Source organism: Poecile atricapillus, chromosome 9 (genome assembly GCF_030490865.1).
Source record: "Poecile atricapillus isolate bPoeAtr1 chromosome 9, bPoeAtr1.hap1, whole genome shotgun sequence".
NCBI classification, from domain to species: domain Eukaryota; kingdom Metazoa; phylum Chordata; class Aves; order Passeriformes; family Paridae; genus Poecile; species Poecile atricapillus.
In genome coordinates, this window is record NC_081257.1 from 10264261 (window position 1) to 10280210 (window position 15950).

General features: G+C 49.0%; 2 protein-coding genes across 3 annotated transcripts in view; both read left to right on the forward strand.

The window, feature by feature from the left end:
- Nucleotides 1-2274: 2274 nt before the first annotated feature.
- On the forward strand, nucleotides 2275-3448 carry GPX1 (glutathione peroxidase 1). The gene is made up of 2 exons (XM_058845104.1): nucleotides 2275-2575; nucleotides 2857-3448. Exons 1-2 carry the CDS (start codon nucleotides 2336-2338, stop codon nucleotides 3205-3207), a joined length of 591 nt encoding a protein of 196 aa, XP_058701087.1. The 5' UTR covers nucleotides 2275-2335; the 3' UTR covers nucleotides 3208-3448.
- Nucleotides 3449-7496: 4048 nt separating this feature from the next.
- The window catches only part of USP4 (ubiquitin specific peptidase 4), a 32139-nt gene continuing 23685 nt past the window's right edge, over nucleotides 7497-15950 (forward strand). The window contains exons 1-6 of one of the 2 annotated variants that reach the window (XM_058845103.1): nucleotides 7497-8005; nucleotides 8123-8280; nucleotides 8527-8657; nucleotides 12085-12211; nucleotides 13718-13863; nucleotides 14073-14134. In XM_058845103.1, coding sequence (XP_058701086.1) covers nucleotides 7689-8005; nucleotides 8123-8280; nucleotides 8527-8657; nucleotides 12085-12211; nucleotides 13718-13863; nucleotides 14073-14134 — 941 coding nt within the window. In that variant the 5' untranslated portion in view covers nucleotides 7497-7688. The remainder of the gene's footprint in view (nucleotides 8006-8122; nucleotides 8281-8526; nucleotides 8658-12084; nucleotides 12212-13717; nucleotides 13864-14072; nucleotides 14135-15950) is intronic. The other variant, XM_058845101.1, reaches the window with a different exon arrangement.

A 15950-nucleotide genomic window follows, 5' to 3' on the forward strand; every position in this document is an offset into this window, starting at 1 on the left:
GTTGCTCAAAGCCTGTGGCTGAGTATCTGCTGCTGTTCTTCCATGCAGCAGTGACTGACTCCAAGCTCTTGCTGACCTACACCATCATCTCAGTTGTCAGTCAGCTTTCCTGCCTTTGAGGACTGGCAGCCTGGCTCCCTCTGGGTTCCTGCCACATCTGTCACCTCTGGAAGACATATTTACTCTGGATGAAACTGAGCTGAGGACACAGATGGCCAGACCTGACCTGGGAAATGAAAGCACTAATGGAGAGTGATCCAGGCAGGCAGGGAGCTGTGGAAGAGGCAGGGGAAAAGCAAGGAGCCAAGTGCCAGCCCCCTGGACAGGGGTGGGAGTCCAGTACCAAGAGTGGGTACATGATGTAAACAGGAGGCCAGAAGATGTGGTTGTGTGGCTTTTGTGATTACTTACTGTTCTTGCTGTTAAACAGCAATTTTTTTGACCATGTAGGGCAACTGGTACTTGTCACACTGCCCAAAAGGGGTCCCCTGAACACATTTGGTCCCCCTGGAGCTTCTGGCACTGGATCAACTGAATCCCAGCTGTGTAGGCTGCACAGACTGTGTCCAGGCACAGGCCTTACTCTGAGCCAACAAGGAAGTTCATTCTCTGCCCTTAAAACTGGCTCATCAAGGAAGGGAAAGGCCTAACCTGTGCTCCTCTGGAGAGGGCAGGGCCTCAGAAGTAAACTCCCCTACTTCAGAGTAACTCCTGGGACCAGAGAGAGGAGTGAAGGTGCCAGTCTGAAGTCAAAAGTGGCAGCAGAGATGTGGCCCCTCCCTAGAGGTCACCCTGAAGGGAAATTCCTCTTCTTCGGGTACTGTGTCTCGCTGTGCCCAGGGGTGGGTGAGGAGGAGTCTGTGTTGACTGTAACCGTCAATCTATTCAAGAGCAAACATGGATCATGTGCCTCTGCTCATCAGCTGAACTCCAGCACTCTCTCAGGACACTTGACATGGCTCCTGCCATCACTGCTGCAACACATGCAGGTCCCCAAAGATGCAAAATAATCAGGAAAATCCCCAAAACTTGCCACAGCCGGGAACTGGAATTATTCCAGTTCCCAGTCATTGGGGCAGGTGCCAAGAGCAGCTCAAAGCAACCCCCCAGATCCTGCAGTCACCTGGGCACCCAGACCAGAGAGGCAGCATTATGTGGTGCCTGTTGGTGACAGCTGGCATTTCGTGACAAGTCCCTGCTCCCAAGCATGAAAGAGCAGACAGCAAGGGGGGGCTGAGCGCATCCCCCCGTGCGGGGGCCCAGGCTGCCTTGGCTGGGGGCCAGGGCTGATAAGCAGCTGTCTGACCTTGGGCTGTTGTGAATGGAGCTCACTTGGCGCAGATGCTGGCAGGAGCCTCAGCAGGGGCTCCCAGCTTCCCCCTGGAAGCTGCCCTGGAGCTGAGGCCCTGGCTCTTTGTTCCTGCCGTGCTGCTGCACAGTCCTTTTTGGTCCAACCCATGGACATGGACACAAGGCCTGACCCCGACCTGCCTCTTCACAGGGTGCTCTGGGGGAGGGCAGTGGTTCACAAAGACCTTGCAGGGACAGCCAGGCCACTTGCTTGGTGTGAGCACAAGAAACAGCTCAGTTCACTTAGGGCTGTGGGGAATCTGTGGGGAACAGAGCAGTCAATGCTGCTTGATGTACCACTCCTGCAAACAGTTAGCAAGTTAGACAAAGCAAATTAGAGAAGAAATGGAAAAGTCAAGGATGGGGAAAAGCAACGTCTGAATCTGAAAAAGGAGTCTACTTCTCTTCTTCTAATGAGGATATACCAAGCTGTAGTCCTGTGTGTAGACTTCAACAGCCTCAAAGAGGTGGAAAAATTACAGGAGTCTGAAGAAGGGAATTTTTTGCCCCTCTGTCTTGTGCCCCTCCCGTTTCTCTTCCTGATGCACAAACTGAAGGTGCTTCTCTCCCCAAAGCCATGCTCTGTGGCAGTGGTGTCCTCGGAAAATGCTGCAGCATTGGTGCCACTGTGCCACCCCTGGACGCGGCTGGCCGTGTCACTACGAAGGGTGGAACTCCTGGGACCACTCTGTTTTACTGCTTTTCCACAGCGTTTCCGAGGATCGGTGATACATCCCGGTTAGCCGTGGGTTTTAAAACCACCCCGCTCTGCTCATTTCACTGATGAAAGCCCGCCGAGCCCTTTCAGAGCTGACCCGGGTACCGCCCCGCCAGGCCCGGGAGGCGCTGGCGGGCGGGCGGGGGCGATGCCCGGGCAGGCAGCGCTGGGCGGTTCGGGGCGGGGTGGGAGGCGGCTCCCGGCGGGACGGGGCGGGCGGAGCGCGGCGGCGGCGGGCGCGGGGCGGCTGTCCCGGCAGTGTGCAGCATGGCAGCGGCGGCGGCGGGCGGTGCGGCGAGGCTGGCGGGGCTGGCGGCGCGGCCCCTGGGCGCGGCCGAGCCGATGTCGCTCGGCTCGCTGCGGGGCAAGGTGCTGCTGGTGGTCAATGTGGCGTCGCTCTGAGGCACGACCAGGCGCGACTTCCTGCAGCTCAACGAGCTGCAGCAGCGCTATGGCCCCCGTGGGCTCCAGGTCCTCGGCTTCCCCTGCAACCAGTTCGGTCACCAGGTAGGGCGGGGAGCGGGCCCGGGGAGCGGGCCCGGGGAGCGGGCCCGGGGAGCGGGCCCGGGGAGCGGGCCCGGGGAGCGGGCCCGGGGAGCGGGCCCGGGGAGCGGGCCCGGGGAGCGGGCCCGGGGAGCGGGCCCGGGGAGCGGGCCCGGGGAGCGGGCCCGGGGAGCGGGCCCGGGGAGCGGGCCCGGGGAGCGGGCCCGGGGAGCGGGAAGGAGCCGCCCGCCGCGGCCGGGCTCTCACGGGCCGTGCTCGGGGCGGGTTTACCTTTGTTTCCTTAGGAAAACTGCACCAACGATGAGATTCTTCCCATGCTCGAGCACGTTCGTCCTGGCAACGGGTACAAGCCAAATTTCATCATGTTCGAGAAGTGCGAGGTGAACGGGAAGGACGAGCACCCCCTCTTCACTTTCCTGAAAGAGGCGCTGCCCTTCCCGCACGACGACCCCTCCTCGCTGATGACCAACCCGCAGTACATCATCTGGTCCCCGGTCCGCCGCAACGACATCGCCTGGAACTTCGAGAAGTTTCTCATTGGCCCCGACGGCGTGCCCTTCAAACGCTACAGCCGGAGTTTCGAAACCATCAAGATCCAGGATGATATTGAGTTGCTTCTGCAGAAGGTTGCCTAGAATGTTCTCTGCCCTTTCCCCTTGTTGCGCACCTGCCTATTTTTCTTGCAGGGAGCTCAGGCAGAAATCCCAATGTCTCGTGCAGGTTTTGCTTATGATGGTGCATGTTCTAAATCCTTGAAGTGTGCTTGATGTTTTCAAAAGCTGCACAGGAATGTTTGGGAAGCTATGCCAGGGCAAGCAGCTGTGAGTCTCAGTAGTTTATTGTGATTCTCTGAATAAAAAAAAAATGTGTACTTTCTTTAAGGCTGTGGCTTGATAAATCTGGGTGAGTTGGGCAGAACGTGATGGGTCTGTTACCTGTTCATTAGCCCATGTGGGTGTGCACAGGGGCAGATTTGGGGTACTCGAGCAGGGCTCTGCAGTCAGGCTGAAGTAAACCGAGGGCATGAGCTCTGCAAGCTGTCAATCAGTACCGTGTCCTGCCCCACGGGTAACAAGCCTGGCAGAACGGGAGGGAGGAACAAACAGACCTTGCCCCGCTGCTCACTGGACCTTCCTTAAGGCTTCCTGCAGAGGGAACACGCTGGCACATGGCCAGGGGGTGATTTTACACAGGCTGATGAGTTCCAAGTGTGGCTACCAGCAACAGGCCATAACTGGCTAACAGCTACTGGGGCAGGGAGATAAGCAATCCTGCAGCCCGGAGGGACCTCGACCACGAGCAGCAACCACTGTCCCTCCCCTTGCTCCAGAGCCACTGCCCCCTCACTGGCTCTACCCATTTCGCATCAGTGGTGGCCCAGCACAGATCCTCACATGCTTTGCAGTCCTCCATGAGACCTGAAGCACCTTTGTGCATCCCCAGCACCTCACAATGCAGGGAATCATGTGACAAACCAGTTTGTTCACGTTCCCAGTGCAATACCACCCCATTCAAACACTTGGCACATGGAAACTGTGCCTTGCCTAAGTGTCCTTGTTTCCCTTTGGGCACAGGAATTGTATATGACACTCCCAAGTGCACATGTGCCAGGAAATATTTTCTTTTCACTTCTTCCCTAATAGTTTTTTTGACTCCTGCCAACTATGGAGCTGAGAAGTACTTAATGGGAAGTTGCTACAATTGTACTCAATGATCTTAGAGGTCTTTCCCAATCTTAATGATTCTCTGATTTAGTAATAATTCTGACATTTGGCCCTGCTCAGCAATCCTGGCTTTACAGGCTGCTGCTAAATGGCTGGAATTGTGATTGGTTTCCTGTGGCAAATCATGAGCCTGTGCCAAATTTCACCTTCCATCCTTCTGCCCAGTAGCTCAACGTCTTCAACAGGAAAACTTTCACTCCTGAAATGGCTCTGTAAGCACATTTTCATTATAAGCCACTCCTCACAAGGCCTTGTAGCACTGAGCATAAACTTGGTGTGGGACTGAGGAGTCCCTACCCAGACTAGAAACTTGGTCTCTCCAAGGGAAGGCATAATGCTTTCAGGCATTAGTGCACAATTTTCATAATAAAAACATTCAGGATTAGAGGGTTTGGTGTGGTTTTTTTTTTTTATTTGTAGCTTTTCACTTCACAAATTCATAGTTGCTCTGTTATTGCACCTATATCCAAGGATCCCTCAAGGTTGAGGAGAGACTGGGTAAATTCTCCAACCAGCACCACCCTGCTTGCCGCTACCCCTGAGTCATCGAGCTTTGAACTCAGATTGCATAATCCTCACCGGGCTATTTTCTTAAATCCCAGAACAGCTTAATAGAAAAAAACAGGATGTTTTCAGCAGCTATTTAAGCTTTGCAGCAGATGATGCATGGTGTAGGGAATTATTTTTTCAGTTGTTCTACTTCCCTCATTAAGGCAGGATGTTGAAATAGGTGGAGAGTACAGGGGACCATGAGCTGCAGAAACTCAGGGCACTGAAAAATCTTTCTCAACGTAAACTGTGGCACTTCCTTATTCCTGACTCACCAAACCTGAGCCGTTTGAGTGGGGCCTCCTCTGTTCCTAACCAACCTCTGGCTCTGGTCAAAGCTCACAGCTACAGGGAGCAGAACCAAACACCTGCTGGAGTTCCATCCTGCCTAAAAAGGTCTCTTGCCATGCCTGCTGGTCAGAAGAGCACCTTGCACTGTGCTTATTCTGTGCCTACGGCCAAGAGATTTATTTACCTTCTGACTGCTGGGGCTGTGCTAGCAGGAAAACAAAGCAACAGCTCCAGAACAGCTCCAGCCGTGCCAGAAGCAGTACAGTGACGTGATTCCAGGACAAAAATGAGCCATGCCAGCAGGAAAACGAGTGTAATCCCAGTGTAAGCACACCAGCAGGAGCTCTGCAGCACGGCTGAAAGCTGCCCAGCCTTGATATTCCCGGTCTGGTTTCAGCACTTCCTGGAGCAGCTGGCTCCGGGGTCCAGGGGGCTGTGTCCCAGAAGGCACCAGCTGCAGCTCTCTGGCAGTGACAGGGACAGTGGAGCATGGTCCCCACACAGGATCTCACACACAAACCTTGGCTGGTGTTATGATGAGGTGAATGTTTCACCACAGGCAGCAGCTCTGTGCTGAGAGGAGGCATGAAGAATCCCAGGGAATTCCTCAGGGATTATAAACCAGCCCAGTTCTATTTCTGTAATTTCTGTAATTCCAGAGAGAAACAGACTGACTCAGAGGGAAACCTTACAATAAATACTACTTTATCACAATTGGTTGCTTCTGTGGCTTGAGGATGTTGTCCGTTCAACATCTCCCATCTGTCACATATATACTCCTACACCACACTTTAATTGCAAACAATTAATCCCTCTGTTAGTGTTCCTGCTTTTCCATTCTTCTGCACAACAAAGTTTCATATATTCTCTCCTTCCTAGAAAGTGTTTGTCCCCTACTTGTCCCCCTTCCTAGTGATTTATTTCTTCCCCCCTTTAGCTGCTGATAGTTGCTGCCAACTTCTTAAATCCTTAAACAAATTCAAATATTTGGAGCAGTCAGAAGTGTTACTAATTCCAAGAAAAATTATAATTCCTGGCCCTTTCTCCCTCTCTTCATTACTTCACTAGTGTTCTGCCCACTAAACTCTGGGCTATCTGCTGAAATCCTGTCTGATGAGATGTGGTGTTCAGAAGTTCTACTCTACGTAAGTGCCATCACCCTGAGTCTGAGACCTCTCTTACTCTGTACAAGGTTCTTTCAGCTATTTAAATTTCCTTTCTCCTCAGCAGCTTTCAGTTACTGTGTTTGATCATTGCCATCATAAGACAGGCTCATCATGCCTCCAGTCCTGTGGAGGGGAGCCCTTGAGGGGGCTTTGCTGCTGTCAGTGGCACTTTTCACACCCATTGGGGCTGAGCTGGAGATCAGGGCAGAAGTCAATGGCTGAAAGGAAAGTGCTTGAGGAGACAGGAGAACACAGACACCTCTGTCTACAGTGAAACTGTCACAATGTAATTTTCTTGCATTGAATCAGAAAGAATTAAACCTTTTAATTTTTTACCGCACTTTCTATGAGCAGTCAGTAATTCATTAGCAGAGTGAGGTCAGCCACACAAGCGTTATCTCAGAATAGCTGACTCATTTTAAAAACACACCCAGCCTTGCCATAATAGGGTGTGTTAGAGCCCGAAGGGGCCCTGCCCTCTGAGAAAAACTGAAGTAACAACACTCAACTCTTACTGGAAGGAGAAAATGGTTCTTTCAGTGTTAACTGAATGGAGTTGCCCTGCTGTCAGGAAGATAAAGGCTTTTATCACGTTGCCCTGGTTGCAGCAGCAGTGCCAGGCTGGCAGAGCCCCCCTGCCCGTGGTGCTGCCAGAACACTCCTGGCACAGGCAGTCACAGCACCCCTGCCTTTTCTTCACATAAGGTAAAGGGATTTCCTTGGTGCATCCGTTCAATGCAGATTTTCTGAATTCCTCCCAAGATGCCTCCTTCTCAAGGACAGGCTCCCTCAACAGCACAGGACATGCTACTCGAGGATCAATGCCTAAATCCCCTCCAGCAGTTCTCTCCTGAGACAATACCCAAACTCCTGAGCGCTCCCCAGTCGGTCACACACACCCGTTCTCCCGCTTATTTCTGTAACATTTTGAGGTCCAACACCCTCGCCAGTGTGCTCCATGTGAGAAAATGGAGCGTCTGAAACTGAAACCACAGTCCAACCAAACAGTTCTGCCACCTGTTTTGTCAGAGACTGCCCTGAGGGAAAGGAAAATATAATCTTTATGAAGAGCTAAAGCTTTCAGTCTGGGTTCGATCTTCACTGAGCCATAATTTAGCGGGAAGATTCTTGGTGAGAAAGTGAAGTACACAGTGCTCGCAGCCCAGAGCAGTGAGCTGGCACCAGCCACCCTGAGCAGGTTTGGGGAAGGCTGGGTTGGCGCTGCTGCTGCAGAGGCGGAAGGGAGCAGTGTTTGCAGAAGTGTTTTTAGCTGAGGACTTAAGCCAGCCCGGGAGCCCTCTCGACAACGAAACCCCCTCGGAGACGACGTCCGCCCCCTCGGGGACGAACGCTCCTGCTCCCCGGGCTCTCCCTGCGGCCCCCATAATGACATTCTCCGCGACAGCTGCCGCACCACCCAAGCGCCCTCACGGTTCCGCCGCAAGATGGCGGCCGCCGCCACAGCGCGCGCGGCCCCGCCCACCCCGCACGCAGCGCGCGCGGGCGGGGCGGGTCCCTCCCACTCGCCCAGCGCGTGCCCGCCCGCGCGCTCGTGCGCGCGCCGACCTCCGCCCGCGCCGGGTCTCGCGCATGGACATGGCGGCGGCCGCGGCCGGCGGGGAACGGGCCCGGCCGGACCCGGCGGAGCAACGGGCGGAGCTGGGGCCGCTCCTGGCCACGGCCCTCCGGCCCGGCGAGTCCTGGTGAGCACACCCGCGCCTCCCCTCTCTCCCCGTCCCCCTCCCCTGCGGGCGGCGGGGCCTGCGGGCCGGGCCGCGCCGCCGCTGAGGGGCCGCTCCGGGCGGTGCCGTGTGTTGCAGGTACCTGGTGGAGAGCCGGTGGTTCAAACAGTGGAAGAAGTATGTGGGCTTTGACAGCTGGGACATGTTCGGCGCCGGCGACCCCAACCTTTTCCCGGGCCCCGTCGACAACGCGGGCCTGTTCCCGGGGCCCATCGACAACTCGGGCCTGTTCGTCGGTGAGTGCTGCGGGCAGGGGCCGCGGCTCGGGCTCGGCCGGGGAACTTCCCCGCGCCGCTTTCGCTTTCGAAGCCGAGTGCTGGAGCGGGCGCGCGGCCGCACCGCCCTGTACGTGACGGGACTGGCCCGGCTCTGCCTCCCTGGGAGCGCCGGTGTTTCTTGGTGTCCTGGCAGTACGTGTGTGGGTTTGGAGAAGAAAAGGTGCTGTTTGATGCCCTGCTCTCTGCCGTCTGTCTCCCTTTTAGATCCAGAAACTCAGAGTTTAAAGGAACACCTCATTGATGAGCTGGATTACGTGCTGGTGCCCACCGAAGCCTGGAACAAACTAGTAGCGTGGTATGGCTGCATAGACGGGCAGCAGCCTATTGTGAGGAAAGTAAGTACGGCTGAATCAACTTCTCCTGATTTCATCGTTTGATCTCCGTCAAACCTAAACTGTTTATTTTGCCAGATGTCAGCTAAGACAGGATTCTCAGCAGCTCTTTGGAGATAATAAATTGATGTCTTCTTGCCTTGTCTGAAAGAACAACATGCCTGTATTTCAGCCAAAATGCCTGAATGTTCAGGGGTTCTGAGTTGATGGATTATTTGTGGCAAGAGCCCTGAACCTTGTTCAGGTTATGATTCCTTGGACTAGTACAGTGCTTTTATATTGCATAGGATAATTTGTACCTTGTGGACAAGTACAAGTTGTTGGTCAAACTTGTATATCTTCCAGGACAGAATGGGTCTTTTAGTGCAGAAGGATTAGGGTCTTCCTCTGGAGACTAAGGTGATTCTTGTTTTCTTTTCCAAAATTGCGTGGTTCTGAAATCATTATAAAGAGACAGATATATGGTTTTGTCCTGTAAGTCATATTTCTCGTTGGCAAATGCAGTCATGTATGTATTCTGAGCATATAAACTGTTATGCAAGGTGAAATCGGCAAGTTTGGGGGGTTTGTTTGTTTTTAAAAAATGTGTATAGGTAATTTTTGTTTTTATTTTAGTCTTAGGATATTATAGTGGTTAGACTGACGAGTGCCAGTGTGTGGGGTTCATTAAAAGAGGAATCACTACACCAAATGTTGATATAACGTATGGAATTAATATCCCTTATGTTTAAGCAGCACTGTGTTTTAACTAAGGGTTACTCCAAGGTGTGCAAGACCTAGGAAAGTGTGGCACCAAAAGGGAAGTCAGATCAGGAAGTGGTGATCAGTGGTACTGGAATGTTGTCATTCAGTGTGGGCTAGAAATTGTGTGTAGTGAGAAATTCTGATGTCTTCTGGTGACTGGTGAGGATCACCAGGTGACCTCAGGTTCACTCAGCTGAGTAGACAGAACTCCCATGGAAGCAAGAAATAGGAGAGAAGAAAATAATTGCAGCATGTAAAGGAGATGTGGTTTTAGAGAAGCGCGTAACATCTTGAGGAATTGCAAGTCTGTGCTGAGAGGGAGAACTGGTACTGTTACTGAGCAGTGCCTCTCCAAGTGAGGGAGCTTTCCTTCGTGAACTGGCTGATGGCTTTCACAAAACATGGCATGTTACTGCCCACTCCCTTTTCTGAAAAATTTGAAAGTTGACAAGAGATTTGGGAGCCGTTGGGGAAACACTTGCACTTAACTGCATGAGCTTCTTTTGTTGTAGTATCTGATGCTACTTTCAGTGGTGCAATAACCAAGGGGGTAGAGCTCAGAGCTTTTGCTGGTTTACAGACCTAACGTGACAGGTTATTCTGGGTCTAGTTAAGAGTGAATTTTTTAAGTTTTGAATTGCTATGAAACTGTCAGTCTCTGTTGTTAACCTGGTAGCTGAAGGGGGTTTTTATATTTAAGATGATGCTAAAATATAGTAGAATAGTAGGTTTGTGGGCTGTAACAACCTCTTACAAAAATCCAGTGGGTCAGTGAGACGTGGAAGCTGCACTGCTGCACCTGAGTAGAGTGTAGGTAGGATCTGGTTACAGTATTCCCCAGATAGCATTAAAAGTCAAGCACTTAAACTTGTGGTCCTTGAATGCTTTAAGACTTTTCCTAAAGATGGATCAATTGTAATTCATACATTAAAATATCCATAAAAGTAGGATCTGGGAAGTGATTTTCAGGCAGCTTTATGGTTTTAAAATATATTTCTTCCATCTCTGTGTTTGATGATCAGAGCCAAGTACAGGAGGATTAGGCTAGATTTATTTGTGGTTCAGGTTCCTTTTGATAGTCTCAAACCATATTTTTGGGCAGTCATCTCTGGAGTCCCACTGGAAGGTGTATTAATGTGCTTCCTCAGTGGCTGAGTTGTGCTGAGATTGCTGTGCTGTGGCATGGCCTGAGCTGTACTTTGGCAGAGAGCAAGGAAGCTGGTCAGATGCGGTTTAAAATACATCTGCAGGTGATTAGAGACTTCATTCCTCCATCCTGATGGACACAATGATCTGATCAGGAACTTCTTGGAAAGAGTTCTTTTAATTTCTGAATATGGATTTTATTTGTTTCTAACTACAGAATACTGGAGAACAGGAAGTCACATTTAGTGACATTTATTCTGAAAAATAAATGGAAAACTTCTGACTTGGTTTCTTTTCTTTCTTAAAAAGAAGTCTGCTCTGCCTGTCAAGAAGCTGTTTAAACAGGGGGCTTTACTTTCTGTTGTAACAGCAAAGTACTGAAGATCTTTCCAAATGTGTGTGTTAATTATTTACCTTTAAAGCACCTTGCATATCTACAACCTTCTAAAAGCAAAAATCCTCCAAACATGGAAGCATAATTTCGTGGAATTGTCTCTAAAGTTTAGGTCTTAATTCTTTGTTCCTTTCCAAAGCTGGGTAATTTTTGTTGTTTTTTTTTTTTTTCTGTAAAATGTTAGATGTAGATCATACCAAGTCTGGTGTCACATGAATAGAATGGAATATTTCAGTTGGAAGGGACTTAATGATCTGGTCCAACTGCCTGACCAATTCAGGTCTGACTGAAACTTTAAGCAAATTAAGGGCATTGACCAAATGCCTCTCACTGTTACTCTTAAAAATTAAACCAGCTTTTTCAATGAAATATGGTATCAGTTTCAGAGGCTTTGTAGCTGCCAAGAACTCTGGAGAGAATTTTTCTTACTCCTTGTGTTACATTGCAGGTGTCTCATAACTGGCCTGTGAAATGTGCTTTTCTTGCTGGCATAATGTGTTTTATGATCTGTAGGTGAAGAATGGTGTCCAGTTTTAGGGAAGCTTTTTTAAAAATATGCTGGTGCTATTGGCAGGAGTAAATGTACCTATTGGAATATTCTCTCAAATGTGAAATTGATTAGAAAAGTACTCTGAAATAAAGCGTTGTCATCAAAACAACTTCAGAGGTACTTTTCTGTTCTTTCTAGGAGAGAGTAATGAGGCAGGTTCTATGTACTGTGCAGAAAAATAATTAATGCTTTGGTCTGCTCTCTTCTGATAGAAGAGATTTTGCTTCAGTGTTCCAGCCTGGCTACTTTTTTTTTTTATATAAAACTTAGCCAAAGACTAGAGGCAAAGGTAATTTTCTTCTAGAATGCTTTGTGTTATCAAATATTTTTCATGAGCAATTAGCTGACGCTGTCAGTTCAACTGTGATGATGGACTTCTGGAACTTTGCACTGTGGAAGGAAAGCCCTGGGATTTCCTGTTTTAAAAACCAAACAAAACCCCCCCAAACAACGTGGTGACTGAATGTAGGAGCGAGTCACTGTTCAGTTTATGGCTTGACTCTGAACACTCCAAAAGGCTCACAGTATTTAGAACTGTGTACTTTAGAGGGCTGCTCAGTGTTGCAGCTTTGTGTTGCTTTGTTCCCTGTGTGCAGGTGGTGGAGTATGGGCTGTTTGTGAAGCACTATAAGGTTGAGGTTTATCTCCTGGAGCTGAAGCTGTGTGAGAGCAGTGATCCCGACAATGTCATCAGCTGCCACTTCAGCAAGGCAGATACTGTTGGTAAGTAGTTCTCTGATAGATGAAGCTGTGCTCTGAGGCTGTCTCAAGACATAATCTGTGCCCTCCAGGACCTCCAGACTGGAGCAAATCTGAATTTTTTCTCTCTCTCATTGCTATATTTTTCACATGTTAAAATGCTGAATGTCAACTGTTCTGCATCTACATCACTGAACTGAAGAAAGCATCTGTCGTGGTTTGACACTGGCCAAATGCCAGCCACCCATGAAAACTGCCCACTCCCCCTCCTCCCCTGCCACAGCGGGGTAGAGGAGAGAAAAAAATTAACAAAGGGTTCATGAGTTGAGATAAGGACTGGGAGAAAATACTGCAAGGGCAAAAATAAGCTCAACTTAGAGGTTTAAACTGAGTTTATTACTAATGGAGTCAGAGGAGGATAATAAGTAGAAAAATAAGCCCTTAAAAACACCTTTTCTTTCCCCAGCCTCTCCCTCCTTCCCACCAACAGCACAGGGAAACAGGGCACAGGGGAACTGCTCCAGGAGAGGAAGTGAGGCCTTTTCCCCTGTGAGGCCATGGGATCCCTCCCATGGGAGTTTTCTGTGAACTTCTCTGGCGTTGTTCCAGTCTCACAAGCAGCAGTCTTCCCAAAACTGCTGCCGTGTGGGTCTCTCTTCCCACGGGGTGCAGCCCTCCAAGGACAGGCTGCTCCAGCCTGGAAGCAGGGCCCCGTCTCTCTCCCCTGGATCTCCCACGGCATCACAGCCTCCTCCAGGCACCCACCTGCTCCACCATGGGCACCTCTCCCACGTGCTGTGGGTGGATCTCTGCATCCCTGCTGCAGGGCACAGCTGCTTTGCCATGGTCCTCACCTGCAGAGGAACCTCAGCTCTGGCACCTGGAGCACCTCCTGCCCCTCCTTCTCCACAGACCTTGGTGTCTCCATGTTGTTTCCCTCACACGTTCTCACCTCCTCCTCTCTGACTAGGAGCAAAACTGTGACTTAGTTTTGATTTTCTTCTTAAATAAGTCACCACAGAGGCATCACCAGCCTCTCTCATTGGCCCCGCCTTGGCCAGCAGCATGTCCAACTTCAGAGCCATCAGGGCTTGGCTCTGCTGGACATGGTGGAAGCTTCCAGCAGCTCCTCACAGGAGCCACCGCTGTGGCCCTCTGCTACCAAAAACCAGGACATGCAAAACCAATACAGCATCTTTAATGGGCAGCTTGACAGTAGTAACTGGAAACTTGAACCTGTGTTTTCAGATGAAGAGAAGTTGGCCTTTGGGCAGAAAGTTCTCAAAGTGTTCTGCATGTTACTGGTTTGCGGGCTTGACTGGCAACTACATGACTGAAAACAGAAGTTTTTTATTCTTTCAGACTTAATATTAGGCAAACTGCATGAGCAATTATAGCTTCCATAATGTTTTCTATGTGAAGGATCTTGAAGGATAAGTGATGTACCTCCTTGCTGAATGGATGTCTTAGTGTTTTCTCAAAAGTACCCATGTTTTAGCAATTTTGGTGTTTTTTCTTTCTCCTGAACAGCTACCATCGAGAAAGAAATGAGAAAACTATTCAATATCCCAGCTGAGAAGGAAACCAGGCTATGGAACAGGTATATGAGTAACACTTATGAGCAGCTCAGCAAGCTGGATAGCACAGTGCAAGATGCAGGGCTCTATCAGGGTCAGGTAAGGGGCATAGCTTTTTTTCTCTCCTTTTTTTTCCCTCCTTTTTTTTTTTTTTTGGTTTCATTTCACATAGTGCTTTAGCTGATGTGTATTTTTTTTTCACTTGCTTTTATGTACTTTGAGCAAACATTGACAATGGGATTTGCTAATGCTTTTGCAAAATGTGTAACAGACTTGCAGTTACCTTTATTACCTGCACTCTCTTTCAGGTTGTTTTAATAGAAGTGAAAAATGAAGATGGCACGTGGCCTGGACAGCATTGCCTGGCAAAGTAAGCAAGCATGTTCTAAAGGTTTCTGTTATTTTGTGCAGCTTGTTTGCTAGGCTCTAGTGCCTACGTGTTCTCTGGTTATCACTGGCTGTTGTGGCCTGCTTTGTTTTGGTTATTTTGAAGGAGAGAAAATCTCAAATATGAGTATTCTTCAGTGGTTCTGCTGCTGGTTTCTTTTCTTAGCAAGAGTGTGTTTTAAAGCCTGTTTCAAACAGGTTGTATGAGGATTAAATAGCTTAGGGTTTCTATAGTGCTTAGGAGACAAAAGTGCTATTTGCGTTGAACTAGTCTGCTCAAAAAGCTACCTCTGTACACTGCACAATGAAACAAATCATCTGTCCTTTGCTGTTGTAGGACAGAAAGGATCTTGGAGTGTATTTCCAAACCTGCCAGTAGTGAATGCTCAGAGTTCTGGTAGTTCCCCCTTAAAAAGGGTATAGAAATAGCTGACCACAGCCCCCCACCACAAGAGACAATTACAGAAGCCTGTAAATGTGACACAGATTCTCTCAGTGCTGTCTGATTTAGAGAAGAGATGGGTAATTGCAGGGCTTGGTGAAATATTATGTGTATAGAGTGAATGGTGTAGAATGGAAGTTGCTTGCAATGATAAGGAACTGCTCATATCAAGTCCTGCTGCAGAAAGTAGAATTTGATGACTTTCCCTGTCTGATGCTTACTTGGTTCCATCCCAGGGGCCATCAGACTTGATACTGTTAAGGAAAATGCTTTTCTGAAAAATACACTTAACTTACAGAACTTGATGTCAAGTGATCTCATTTGAAATCAAGATACACTAGTGTTAAACTTGAAGAGTTGATCAGATAGGTCAGTGAAACCTATTTTGAAACAGTACTTTGAGAGGTCGTACTGTGTAAATAAATCAGGAGAAAGCTCACTGTAATCCCATGGACGTGAAGAGCAACTAAACATTCATCTAAAGTACCTGGTTGACAGTCAGTATGGGAGAGGCAGCTGTGCAAGCCCAGGTCATAACCTTTTGTTTCCACATGAAGCAAAGCTAAAAAGGAGCTGTGTAGCATTCTCAGGCCTCAGAGTAGTCTGTTGTCAGGCTAGTCTGATATCTAATGGCTTTGATTTAACCTCTAGTGAGAGATAAATGTAAGTGGTTCTTGGTATGTAGATTAGAGTTTTCTAATGACGTAAAAATATTTACTTATTGTAGCATGAAACTTGTGAAATTGACTTGATGCTGATAATGGTGATAATGGGAAAGAATTGTATAAATTAATACAAGGATTATCTGTTCTTTTGTACTTGGTCTTGTGCTTCATCCTATCTTAGGCAAACTTTTGCCAGTGTTCTATTTCTCAGGTCCAGAAAATATTCGGATTTTTTTTTTTTTTTTGGTGAGCTGTATCAGTTTATTACTGAAAGCTTATGAGGGAGTTTTCCCCAAATTTAGAGTTTTGATGACATAAACCAAACAGGATGTAGAGCTCTCTGCTGTTGATAGATAAATGGTGAGCACCTGCATTGCTGCCCAAGTGCCAAAAGAGGCTCTGGAAAGCTGGGAGTTTATACCCTTCCTACTCGCAGAGTGTGTGTGTAAGGTGACCATGGGGTGGGTGGTTCTGTGTCACATCAGGACTTTTCCTCACCATTTGCTACTTGTCAGAGGCGCTGGCCCCCTACCAGAGGAAATAGCCTTTCCACAAGTTTGGCAACTGTCCTTGTGTTTCCCCAGCCATCAATCTGGCTGACATTTTACAGGAAAAATGCTCTTAAACTCCACAGCAGTCCTTGGGCCATATATTCAGCCTATGCTTGGCCACTGCTGTTTGTTAGTTTGCTG